The 14,207-nt window shown below is 31.6% G+C and overlaps 1 protein-coding gene across 1 annotated transcript; it reads right to left on the bottom strand.

The window, feature by feature from the left end:
* Positions 1-2,796: 2,796 nt before the first annotated feature.
* On the bottom strand, positions 2,797-13,024 carry LOC112697154 (uncharacterized). Its single transcript, XM_025750206.2, has 8 exons — positions 12,849-13,024; positions 11,363-11,479; positions 10,646-10,893; positions 8,326-8,445; positions 8,074-8,230; positions 7,387-7,526; positions 7,274-7,309; positions 2,797-4,110 (listed from the first exon to the last, which is right to left on the bottom strand). The coding sequence occupies exons 1-8, from the start codon at positions 12,985-12,987 to the stop codon at positions 3,313-3,315; spliced, it is 1,755 nt and encodes a 584-aa protein (XP_025605991.1). The 5' UTR covers positions 12,988-13,024; the 3' UTR covers positions 2,797-3,312.
* Positions 13,025-14,207: the final 1,183 nt, after the last annotated feature.

Genomic DNA, 14,207 nt, shown 5'->3' with positions numbered 1-14,207 from the left:
ATAATGAATGTTAAAATTAATTTGTAGTAAAAAATTAAACTCTTTCACATGAAAATAATAACTAAAAAGTTTATTATTTAATTTTTTTATTTACGGAGACTCTGGTCTTCTTAATCGACAGAAACTTTTGTCCCCTATGACTTTTTTATAAAAATAATTTGATTCTATAAATATTTTCTGCCATAATCTATAATATCAGGATAAAGCCAATATAGTTTCAAAAGATTTATATTCAGTAATATTATTATGGGTAAAAACACTAGTTATATACTAAAATTTTTAATATTTTGGATTCCACTAAATAAATATAGTAGTTATTTTAAATGTTTTAATCGTTTAGATCTCACTAAATAAATATAGTAATTATTTTTGAAAAACTATATTAAAATATTAAGATTCAATAAGTGATCCCACAAATCGATTTTTCAATTATTGAGTTCTACCATATAAATTAAACAATAATAAAAATTATAATTTTAAAAAATTTAATACATTTTAAATTTTAAAATAATTACTATATTATTTAGTGAGATTTAAAATATTAAATTTTAAAATATATAATGAACAATAATTTGATAAACTCATTTAAATAAAAAAAATTTACTATAAAAAAATTACAATTTGAAATTGTAAAATTTTAAAATACAAATGGCAAAATAATTTTATAATAATTTAATTATTTTTATTATTTTATGTAAAGAGAATTTTATTTATTAAAGTCTAAAAAATAATATTAACATTAGTAGTATCAAAAAATATTTTTAATTTAATATTATGAAGAAAAAATAAAAGAAATTTATATAAGAACTAATTTGATTAATTTTTTAAATTTTAGGGATAAAAATGACTTACGTTTGGACTATTTTTATTATAAATAACTTTTTTACATATCAAGTGACATGTGGCGTGGTAGGTGTCACTGACCTGACAAATCTACCAATCATCTTGTGACACGTGGCATTAACCTACCACTTCATTATGTCATATGGCACTTAACGTGACACGTCATCATCTAACTAACAAAAGAATCAATTTGACTTATGTTTTATCTTTCAAGAACTAATATGACTAAAAAAATTATTTGAGGACTAATATGAAAAATGGGTGATCTTTCAGGGATGAATTTAACTATTAAACTGTTTAATTTAATTAAAATTTATTTTTAATTTTTTTAATAAATTTTATTTTTTCTTCAATAATTTCAATTTTTTACGGCAGATAATTATTAAATTTATTTTTTAATTTTACTCTTAATCAAAAATAAAATTTACTTAGAATAAAAGTGATGTGATTAAGAGTAAAATTAAAAAACAAATTTATTTAGAACGAAAGTAATGTGAATAAGAGTAATTTACTTAGATGCAATTAAAAAAATAATCGAATAATTATCTATCGTAAAAAAATTGATATTATTGAAGAATAAAATTAAAATTTATTTTAAAATTAAAAATAAAATTTAACTAAATTAAACCTTAAAGAATTTCGGTACATTAGAGACAAAAGGTATAATTTATACTTTATTGTATATGTACTAAATTCTTTTTTTTTCGTTTTCGCAAGTTTATTTACTAATCATTCTACAAACATTTTATGACGAGTAAAAATCTTTAAGAGTAAAACTAAAAAAGTAAATTTATTTAGAATGAAAGTCATGTAATTAACTGTATTAGATGCAATTACAAAATAATTGAATAACTATGTACTGTAAAAAATTGATATTTGACGGATAAAATTAAAATTTATTTATAAGTTAAAAATAAAGTTTATTTAAATTAAATATTAAAAAAATTCAATACATTAAAGATAAAAAGGTATAATTTATACTTTATTATATATGTATCATACTCATTTTTTTCGAAAGTTTATCTACTAATGATTCTAGAAGTATCCTATAATGAGTAAAATCCTGAATTCGTAATGCAATTCATTGTATTAAAATTTACTTTCATTTTACTTGATTTGATAATTCTTTTAAGAATAATATATCATTTTTGTCCCTAACGTTTTCGTCCTATTTAAATCTCTAACGTTTTAAAATCATCTCAATTTTATCATGCCGTCAATTTTATTAATAGATCACTCATTATAAGATAATATTGAGACAATTTTAAAATATTAAAAACCTACCCCAAATATTAAAAACAAAAGTAATACTTTACTCTTTTTTTTAATACCTTTTATATAACATGATTACAAAGATGCATTTTAACTTTTAAGATGTCTATACTATGGCGATTACCGAGTCTTAAAAAATATTATTAAAATTAAACATGTTTTTTATTATTTAACAATGTTTTTTAAATTTTAATTCAAAAATAAAAATATAAAAAATAATTTTAATTTTAATAACACTTATATAACCACCATAGTCACCGAAACATAATCATATTACAAAACCTCTTATAAGCCTTCTCATGAGCAGATTCTTGATGTTGATGAACTAGCATCTTCCTCTAAACTGAATTCGATTAACTTTTTTATTAACATACATTTCAAACACACTGTACTTAAAATGATATACGTATAACTCTAATACCCTTTCTATTTTCTCCCTTAAGATAGCACCATCTCTTATTAGACATACCCTTAACTCTTGGATAGTTTAGACATCAAAAACCAACATATAGAAGAGAAATTTAACTTCTGGTGAAATCTTATAATTACAAACATAAACAAACCAAAGGAACGGCAGCATTTCTTTCAATTCCATTCATTCTCTTAATTCCTAGTTTCCTATCTCATCCACAAATTAGCTTAAACTAAAATTCATATCAACAAAAGTAAAAGAAGAGATGGTAGAACTGAAGATTTTGTTTATAATTGAACTGGGGCCCTACTACATGGTTTCTGACTCCAGCAACACGTAAAAATAGATCCATAAATACAAACACAACCCGTCTATACATACAACTGTGACACTAAAAATAAACATATTGCCTGCTTGCAAGGAAGATGCAAATCATTTGAATTTGAAGATTTGCAAGCTGGCTTTGACTGATGAGGACTACATCAGTAATGACATGCCCACTACAGGAATTAATATCAGCTAAGTTTTACAAACATTAAAAGATAAATAACTCTAACTCGACAAAACCGTTATTATCCTCACTGCAAAACAGAATGAAAAATGCTGTAACTCTAGAAAATTAGTAACAGTCAATGACTACAGAGGTTACACAACAATTACTATGTGCACATCTGATTGTAGTAAAAATCAGATTCGAATAGCAAGGTTATTGGTGAAGGAGGTGCCGAGTCTTTCTCAGCAGCCTTTCCTTACCTCGTCGTAGTGGTAGCTCTAAGGACCATGAATCATTGTCGAGAGATTGGGGCCATAGGCATTGACGTCGGTTGGTTATAGTAATTTCCATCTGAACCCTGGAAACCCTGATATGTACTCATTGGAGCAGGTGTAAAAGGGACATTATTCATGGAAGCACCAACCATCGGATAGGGAGCCATAGATGATGGCTGGGCCATGCCATAGGTGTATGACATGCTGCTAATTGATCCAGCATTCTGCATGAACGGTGACACGGGGTACTGCGGCATTGGCGGTAGTGGTGGCAATGGAAGAGGAGATGAGGAAGGTAGGGGTGGTTGATCACTCGGAGTAGATTGCGGGGCCATAGTCGCACTTTGTTGCATAGATTCAGGAACAGAAAACGGAGGGAGTTGCGGTTGTTGAGGATTCTGAGAAGGTACATAAGATGACTGATCATTCTCAAGCTTAGTTCTCTTTTCAGATTGATAATCTGCTGGGGACGTGGACTCCTTAATCGGATTGCCTATGACCCCTTCAGATGCTAAGGAAGAAAGCACATAAGACAGCATCTGGGCGGATGATGTCGAAGCTGTAAGTTTCGCTGCCACTGCAGCAGCTGCAGACTTTCGTGGATCTTCGTCAATGTGTCCAGAACTTTTAGGAAAAGACATTTGTGGTGCATACATTGATGGAGCTGATTGTTCCCTATCACCAGATATAAAACTTGAAGTTGCCATGGAGGATTTATTTTCCTTTGAAACCTGTTCAGGTAATGACTGAATATTGTTGCCACCAAGTAACTGTTGACAGGTGCTACCTGCCTGTTCTGACTGAACTCGTGCGGCCTGAAAATGTATAGCACATAACATTCAAATTAGACTGTTCTAACATAATACCCAACATTGATAGAGTAAAGTACCAAAACTGACCATGAAAGATTATGACGCTGACAAATTTGACCATAGAAAAATTAAAACTAACTTGTAACCATGAAAGATAGGCTTCAAAAGACAAAACTACCCAAATCCTAAAAAATCATTAAAAATTTCTAGATTACCCCTCTAACCTAATCTAGTTACTCTCGAACTCTAACTCTACTCTATCCCCAATCTCTAATACTCTTAATCACCACATCTTCCAATCCCTTTTCTAAACCCTTTCCTCTCTCATCCACTCCACCTCCTTCCCTCTCCACTCCTCTCACCCCAATCCTCTCCCAAAAGGAATGAAAATTAAAATATAAAATGTGTCACAGACAGGGATTATGCCTTAAAATGTTTGTAACGTTGGATGTGGTTCTAACTATATTACTAGCCACTTGAATGTTGACAAGCCACAGAGAAGGGAAAAAGCCACTGCAACGGGAAAAGCTTGGTTTCGTCATTATTCAAACATAATTCCATCACTTTCTTACAAGTCCCACCATCTCAAATGTCGGTTCCTCTTACTCCCCCCAAAATGTTTTTGTTTCTATCCCCAAACACACAGCAGGGAAGAAAAATATTTTTTTGTAGTTTTCTTTGGACGATTATAACCCAAAAACAGAAGATTTGGATGATAGAGTTGGGAGAGAGATTAGAAGCAAGGGATTGGGGTGAGGGAGGAGTGGAGAGGGGAAAGGGAGGAGTGGACGAGGGAGGAGAGGGTTTGAGAAAGGGTTTAGAAGATTGGGGATGGTAATGAAGAGTATTGAAGATTGAGAATAGGTTAGGCTTAGAATTTGGGAGTGGTTAGATCAGGTTAGAGGGATAATTTAGGAATTTTTTAATAATTTTTCAGGATTCGAGCAGTTTTGTTTACCGAAATCCATCTTTCATGGTGACAAATTAGTTTTAGTTCTTCTACGGTCAGATTTGTCAGCGTTATAACTTTTATGGTTAGATTGGAAATTTTCATGGATGAGCTCCATTTTACCTAAACCAAAAAACATAACAGAAAAGAAAGACATAGGATTGAAGAATGTTATTCTAAATTATAACTTAAGGGACAAACTCAATCAATGACAAGGTACAATAAGCCTTGTCCTAATAAACAAGGCCATTACGTGGATCAAACAATGCCATACTACCCCATCATATATCATATCCGTGTTTAAACCATTTATATTTAAATCCGCCTAATATCCTCAAGGTTTCCTTAAGTTTTCTCTACCTATAGGTGTAGAACTAGCATCTATCTATTCCACTCTCCTAACTGGAGCCTCTACAAGCCTCCTATAAGCATGTTCATATCACCTAAGAGAACATCTTTTGTATAATCAGCGCTGCTCAACTCCCTCCCTATCTAGTCTGGCGTGCCTGCTCATCCAAGCATCCTCTTCACTGCAACATTAAGCTTGTTCCTGCTGTCCTTTTACCATCCAGCATTCAATGGCACACCACATGGCTATGATTTAATAACAAGATATGATTTAATAACATGGAACCATTGGTTCATGAGATCAAAAGCTCTGAAGGACAAGGAGTGGATAATATCAGAGTTCCCTACACTCAACCAAGACTCCAACATCTCATTTGATCCTCTCTGGCTGGCCTACTATCCTTTTACCATTTCAATTAAAAATTGACTATCATCTTGAAGAACTTGTCAGAAAATTACATGATTAGGAAGAAAATAGTTTGTTCAAATGATCATCAGCGAAATTTACTGAAAAGCAATACTAGACAGCAAGAACAATCTTGAACACAAGGAGAATATAGGAATAACCAAAATGGTGAGAAGACACCAAAAAATAGAAACGTCACCAGAAAGTGAGAATTCACTTGAAGATGACAGTGATTCACATAACAACATACTTGCCATTGATGGTATGTGATTTTCAAAAGCACTCAGCATAATGCATCCAATTCAAAGAGTTCAAACAGATTGTGCTCTATGCTTCATAAATCTATTCAAGGTTCTTAGATTGCGAGGTATGACACTAATTGGTGGAGAATAGATGAGAAGATTCAATCACGTAAGGTACAAATAACAAAGGAATTTCACTATATTTTCTGCAGACAATAATTCAAGAGTACTCTCATCTCTTGCAAAACTAAACCAAAACTCCCATTCCAAATCCTCCTTTTACTACTTCTAATCTATCTAACAAGGCCATTCCTTTCTGCCTCAAAGACGAGGAATTTGAATGGATAGTGCTCCATGCTTCCCAAATCTATTCAAGGCACCTAGATCAGGAGCTTTGATATTACCTGGTCAGCCTGGATTGGAAAATTCAAGGTATGACTAACAAAGGAAACAGTGCTGTATTTATAGTAATTATTGGTCAACGTAACCATATACCACGAGATGTAAATCTATACAAGGGTGAGGAATAACTCAGGTTCCCTTAATGCTCCCAAAACTGAACTAAAATTCCCAACTTCTCAAGTGATCCACTTGCTTTCCCAATATCTTCTTTCATACGCTTTTGCTACTGACCAATTCCAATCTCTAACTAGTAACCACCAGGGCTCATTTCCCAGCATACTACTTTATCTAGGCTGCCATGTACATAGGTTTGAAGTTTCATACTGATCAATGCTAAATTCCTGCTGTGTTGATAGGGAACAGCACAATCTGTATAATGTTTTATTATCCTTAGAATTTGCAAATTCCTTCCAATTTTACCCATCGGTGATAGTTAGCCTTTTCTAGATACTTTAATAAAATCTTAAAAGTATTGACATTTATAAATTTACTAAGTTATGATTATAAAAACCCCTCATCCACAAGAATCAACATTAATAAAAATGGGTAAAAGAGGAAAATAAACACAGAAGCAAGATACACACACAAAAACAAACAAAAAACTTTATTTGGTTTTGATCACCCTGAAAAGTTACATAATATAGAATTATAGATCTTTCTCTTTTTGTTATTTTCCCTTGCTGATCAATACATTAATGGCCACTTAGTAGACTTACTAATTTTCAGATTAATGATTGTACAAAATTTAGGCGAGCCACTATATCAAAATATAGACAATAGAAACTATATAACTACTTGATGACTGGATAAGTTTCAAACCTGAATCTGGCTTCGGAGTTGACCCAGCTTGAATTCCTGGTAACCAAACCAAATTAGAATGACATACTACAGGTTTCAGCACTTCCAAAAAGAAAAGCAACAATAAAAATTACCTGTTCCTGTAAAGCCTCTCTCAGATGAGATACAAGGCTAGTTCTAGATGATTCTATAGCTGTTAGTTGCTCAATGCAGTCCCGAAGTATGGCATTATGTCCCTGGAGTTCATCCACTACTGTAGATCCATGGAATTGTCCTACTCATTGAAGATTAAATAAGTAAGGGATATCCAAATAAGATGAAATCAACAAAACTCTCATTAAACACATTACCTAATAGTCTACTTACATTACAACTAATACACAAGCTGATTGGATGAATTGGTGATTTGACAGAGTTAAATCAAATATTTAGTGGAGGTAATGATTCAATTAGGGATGTCAATTGGGTAGGGCATCCTACGGGCTCATGGGCTTTGGCCCAACTAAAGAAATAAAACTAGTAGGGTTGGGTTAAAAAAAAGTTGATGGTTTGAACTTTTTCAACCCAACCCAACCCATTCAATCCATTTCTCTTTAGAGATGTCTCAACTTAAGTGAAGAAATTTTATTTTTGCTTATTATAATTAGTTTCTGATTTGAGTATCGATTGGCTACAAAATCAAATAAAAAAACAGTTAACCTTTTGGCATTCATGTATACAGATATAATAATAAAAGAAAATCGGCAAAGAAAGTTATATATGCTCAAGTTATTGGCACAAATAAGCAAAAATTAATAGAAGTAACTGACAATTTGACTAACCTGAATTACTATCATGACCTATTTCCTTGTCTGTTTTCTCAACGCAGCTAATGGCATTTCTGCATTTGCTCAATACAGCCTCCTCATCTGTCTGCCCTCCATAAATAACACGATAACCTGCAACTATTTTGTCCAATGCATTCCCAGCAGATGACCGCTGCAAGGTAAAGTATAGGATATGGAATCAGCATGTGAAACACATAGGAAGACAGCAGGTGCAGAAAATCATCATATGAACATAGAAACTTATACCAATTTCATGTTCAAAGGTTTAGCATCACGGTCATTGTTCTCCGCATGCTTCCCACCAAACTCTTCCTTGAGAAGTTGACCACGAGAACCAAAAACTTTTCTATCTTCCCATATGCTAATCTGCATGATGAAGAAAGTAAATTATACAACTGAAGAAAATTTACTAATCCCAATGTTCCACATAATTTACTTTACTATGAACATCTGAGGCATGTTTGAGAATAACCAAGAACAGTTTTTTTGTCCATTGGGAAAATTAACCTTGTTTAGTTAAAAAAATCAAAAACAGATTATAATCAAAAGACTATCCTTTTAAGCTGAAAAACACATCTGAAGCTTATAATTATAACCAAAAGCTTTTATTTCTGAATTATAATGATTTTATCAAATCAACCCCAACCATCAAATATTGAACGACAATAAAATAATAATCATTTCATATACCATTTTAGTTATTTCATTATATAATAGCAACTCTTTACAAATGATATTATGATCCAAAGAAAACAAATTATCTTAAATTTCCTTTTCAGCTAAACTATCCAAAGCAAGAATTAATTTTCACAAATGAATTATAAAAACAAGTAATTATTGAAATACATTTAATTTTCAGCTTTCCCAAACACATCCTTTAAAATACAAAAGAAGTATGAAGCAAAGCAACATTTACATATTTTATAAATACTCATTTATAAGATATGGAAAGGATATTAGACCTCCCTCATTCCAAAGAGCAATTCATTAAGAGGAACACAGCTATGAACTTGAAGAAAAGAGCACAAAGTTAAAATTGATAAAATTAACCTAACTGACATTCATTTGGAAGAATCAAAAATTTCTCCATTTTGCAAAATTATTTTCTAGAAAAAAATTCTTTACAAATGCCACATAATATACACTTTATTTATTAAAATTATTTAGAGACTGATTTTGTAATAAAGGGACAAAGGGCCAGTTGATTGGGAAACCTGTGCTGCATAAGGCAACCACCCAACTACCAGTAAGCCCAGGACTAATGATAAAATCTAACGCATCATACAAAAAATAAATCCAGAGAAGGCAGTAGTACTCTGGAGAGTACAGTTATTACTATTTACATTACATAAAACCTGATGAGACGGAGGAATCATGTATTTCTTCCTTTATAGTAGCCAACAGGGAGTGGATATTGACACTTCTACTTTGATAATGCTACTCCTATATATCTTTCATTTCCATTGGATTGAATTTTTACATGAATATGTTGCAAACAGGAGCGGCAGGCATTATCAAAATGGAAATGACAATATTTCTTCCTTTATAGTAGCCAACAGGGAGTGGATATTGACACTTCTACTTTGATAATGCTACTCCTATATATCTTTCATTTCCTTGTGGTTGTAGGCTTAGCCTATCAGCATAAAAACATAACACAAAGGGCCACAGTCCCGTTTTGCCCCTCATCTCCCTCCATGAAAACCTTGCATCCCCCAATGATCCGAATTAATACCATTATCAATGCATATTCAATCTAAAACTAAGAAGAAAAATACAAAACCCCAACAAAAAACTTGATGACGGATTCAGTACCATTCTATATGCGAAATCAACATGACAAATCAATTTATAGCATTACTGCAAAAAAGCCTTTCCTTTTCCTTTACATAGCCTATAGATATGAATATTCACAGCAGATTAAACAGTTGGAAACCTCTCCCCCTTCCCCCTCTTCTCTCACTTTTTCAGCTCCATTTTTCTCCTTTTCATGGGCAAGATAAAAGTATAAAACATATTAACCAATTCAGAAAAAGACACATTCCATTCTTGCATAGAATTAATAAGAAAATGCAAATGCTGAGATACACAACACAACAAAAATTACACATCTTTCTTCTGATATTTGAATCAAAAGAACCAAGGACATTTTGTTAGCTCAAACTACCAAGATAATTCTGAATGCTTATGTTGATATGCACATAGTAAGGCTATTTGGTTGGAGCAAAATGCATGCACCTTGAATGACATATTTTCCAAACAAGTTTTATGGGATATGATTAGACGTCCAACATCAATTTGGTGTAAAGCTCATCAGCATTATAGAAGACTTTCCCCTCTCTTGACATGTTATGAGCTAAGAAAGCTATACTTTATAGATAAATCCTTCTTTCGCTTTGCTTTTGTATTAGGAATTCCTATCCCCTAATCTTGTATTATTCTTTCCCTCATCTTCATGAAATTCTTTTTCAATAAAAAAATAGTTTAAAAAGATTAGTAAAAGCTATAAAAATCAGAAAGCACGAATCTCATTTGCTAATTCAGAATGAATGCATTGTTAAATTACCAGCCGAAGCGCTGCATTCCTTGCAAACTCATCACCATGTTCAATCACATCTCGAAGAGCATCGGGGAGAACTTTCCAGAATTCACCTACAAATTCAGACCCTTTTCGCCTGCTATTTTGTAAAATATCATTTGCAAGATACAAAAATGCCAATCTCTTGTCACGTGGAGAACAGTGGAATTGTCTATCCCATGTTTCAACAACTTGTTTGGCTTTATTCATATGAAAAATGCACCAATGTGACAAAGCTTAATCTCATTAAGGATCACAATCTAGCTGCAGCAAATATTTATCTCCACCAAACAAGAAAAGAAATACTGAAAAAAATCATATGCACATTTATTACTGGCCATCAAATGGTATTGAGCTTCATAAATGTAATTGCAATAAAGAAAAAGCGGGAAGAAGATTCTGTGCAAACCAGTTAAAGGAAAATTACACCCCTAACATAAAAAATCATATGGATAATATTCCAACTTGCACATAAACTATAAAACAAATTTAGAAAAATAAGTTATATTAAACAGTAAAAGCGTACTCAATAAAGTCTGCTTCAACAATAGGATATCAAACACAAACAGTAAACTAAATATTGTGTTTGTCTCTTTTTCCTCCACCCCTTTGTATTGTTCCCTTAATACCTCAATGAAATTCTCTCTTTTGTTATCAAAAAGAAAAATATTGTGTTTGTTTCCACAAGAACTTCTTGAAGGATACTCTCTATGCTTGTTTGTGAAGCATTCAGCTTGGACAATTTTTCCACTAAAATCTGTGGATTGAATGTACTACCCATCTTTTGGCACAGATCCACTAGAACACCAGCTTCCACAAAACCTTCAGAGAAGGTAGAAAAAAGGAGGCAAAGGAATATCAGGACAAAGATCAATTACCCAATTAAAATTGAGGATCAATTTATAGTTTATATGTAAAAATATTCATCCACTGTTACGAAAGAAAAACAGAGGTTTATCCCTCGAAACAAAATATCAGCAGTTCAGACTACCCTACCGTCTGCATTTGAAGTACATATGGAAAGCGAAAACAGTAACAAAGAACAGAAATCCAAGGCCAGAGATTCTCAGTTTTCAATGAGTTGTACTGTAAATTGTTATCATTGCCAACAAATAAAACATCGCAATAACCTTTCAGGCTTGAAGACTAATAATAGATACCAAGATTATACAAATAAGTAAAACCAAATGCTCAGGCCCTGAAAAATAATGTTGTAAAGGATGAATGGAATCACAAATCATTTATACAATTTCTTAGTTGATAATTTGCATAATAGCAGTAAAACACACCAAAAAGAAATGAGTACACGCAGAAAGTACTCAAATGACAGATGATCCTTAAACCACAAAGTCACCGAAAAGCCACTGTAAGTCACATTTCTTGACATGTTCTTGCTAAATGATGCATTGACACTACATCCTAAAAGTTAATACTCCAACTGCACTCTTTATGAATAATAATTCCATTAACATGCAATCAACAGCTAAGAAGAGTATAATTTTCTCAGGTAAACATAAACCTCCCCTTTTCAGCCATAGGAGCCACATAAAGCAACTAAACACTAAACTTGAGCATAGAATATCCAAATAGGGCCCATATAGAGTGATTAACTCTGAGGAGCCCCAATTTCCAAAGAATGAAAACAAAGCAACAGAATAGCCAAATATGGTGTGGTGAGATGAGCAACTGCATCATAGTGTTCGGTTGCAGATGGCGGAGAGTCCAAAATCCGCCACAGGATTATGTGTATGGCCTTGCAGGAAACGGTAGATAGACTGAAAGTACAAGTATATGCACAAGAAAACATGCGGAAAAAATGTACATGTAATAGATTATAAAATCTAATCAACATAAACAACTTTCTACCCATAAAGTATGCAATTAATTAATCAAATACAGTAGTAAATTCAACAAATAAACCCAACATTAAGTAATAAAACACCAAAAAACATAAGACCTTAAATGCTAACTATGTCATAGTCAAATACTAAAAGCTCAAAAGAAACCCCAAAGACATTGTCTTTGTCATGTTTTTAAACTAACAAATGAACTATCTAGATTGACTAGCTCTCATCAAGCTCAAAACCTTGGTAGCAAGGTCTCGCATGAAAAGAGAGAAAGGACAAGAGGACCAGAAACAGAAACAGAGTCTCGAAAAGAGGGGAGTTAAGAGTTCGAAAAGTAAACCAACCAAGAGTAGTGGAGGAGGATGAGGAGGGCCAACCGGCGGCGAGGCGGCGATGCTGTCGGCGGTTCTTCGAGAGAACAACGGAGAAGGAAGAAGGTTTGTGGGTTACTGACGTTTGTGTGAGGCTGAAATCGGGTCTCATTCTATGCTTAGGGACTAAGGGGTGTACATGGCAGGTCGGATCCGGTTTAGCAAGACCCGTTAATAATATTTATATTTTATGCTTTTCTCATTAAAGTTAACAAATATTATATAATATTATACTAAAAAAATTATCTTGAATTAAAATGATATTATATAATATAAAGTATATTAATTAAAATATAAAAACATTTTACAATTAATTTTATTATAAAATATATATTTTAACCCTAAAACATGATTTCAAATTGAGTTGGCTCCATTTAAAACCTAATCCTTGGGTCATTTATACTTATTTTAAATTCTAAATTTATAATTACGATCTCTTTATCTTAATTGCTTAATTCTTGGGTCATTTAAAATTATTAGTGAAAAGACCCTTTTTAGCATATTTATTTTAAATTTTAAATTTACAATCACTGCTCTCTTTATCTTAATTACTTAATTCTTAGGTCATTTGAAATCTGTATTTTTATCTTTGTCTTTATAGTAATAGTAATAATAATAGTAATCTTTATCTTTATCTTTATTTTTATCTTTATAGTAATACAAATTGGGAGCTCATATGCTGACGTGGCACTCATACGTCGAGTCTGAAAGTTTATTTGCTTAGGTGTCGTCACTAGAAATTTTTAGATTTATATTTATAAATTATAAATTATTATTTGTTTAGATTGTTATTTTCAAATTTTAAATTATTTATTTGGATTGTAATTTTTTAAATTTTAAATTTTTTTATTTAGGTTGTTATTTTTTAAATCTTAGATTGTTGTACTTAGATTGTTATTTTTAAAATTTTAAATTATTTTACTTAGGTTGTTATTTTTTAAATTTTAACACTATTTTTTGAAAATATGTTGATTCTTTTTAGCACTATTTTTTAAATTTTTTGTAGATTTTTTTCTAAAATTGTAACTAGATACGTAAATTTAAATATATTTACGTTAATTTAGAATTTTAAAACTTGTTAATATATTATTTACTTTATCTGCAAATTTAATTCAAATTTAAATTAAAGTCAATCAAATTTAAAAAATTTTAGCTATAAGTCAACTATAAAAGCATAAGTTATGAGATATGTGTAGCACTATAATTCAAAATATATCAAACCCTTTCTTTATATACATCCAAAATCTAAAATTTCGCTACTTATTCCAATGGATGGTATTCACAAAATCGCAGAAATCAAACATACAATCGACAATTTGTGTGTACGTATAC

This window comes from Arachis hypogaea, chromosome 6 (genome assembly GCF_003086295.3).
Source record: "Arachis hypogaea cultivar Tifrunner chromosome 6, arahy.Tifrunner.gnm2.J5K5, whole genome shotgun sequence".
NCBI classification, from domain to species: Eukaryota; Viridiplantae; Streptophyta; class Magnoliopsida; order Fabales; family Fabaceae; genus Arachis; species Arachis hypogaea.
This window is presented reverse-complemented; position numbering and strand designations above follow the sequence as displayed.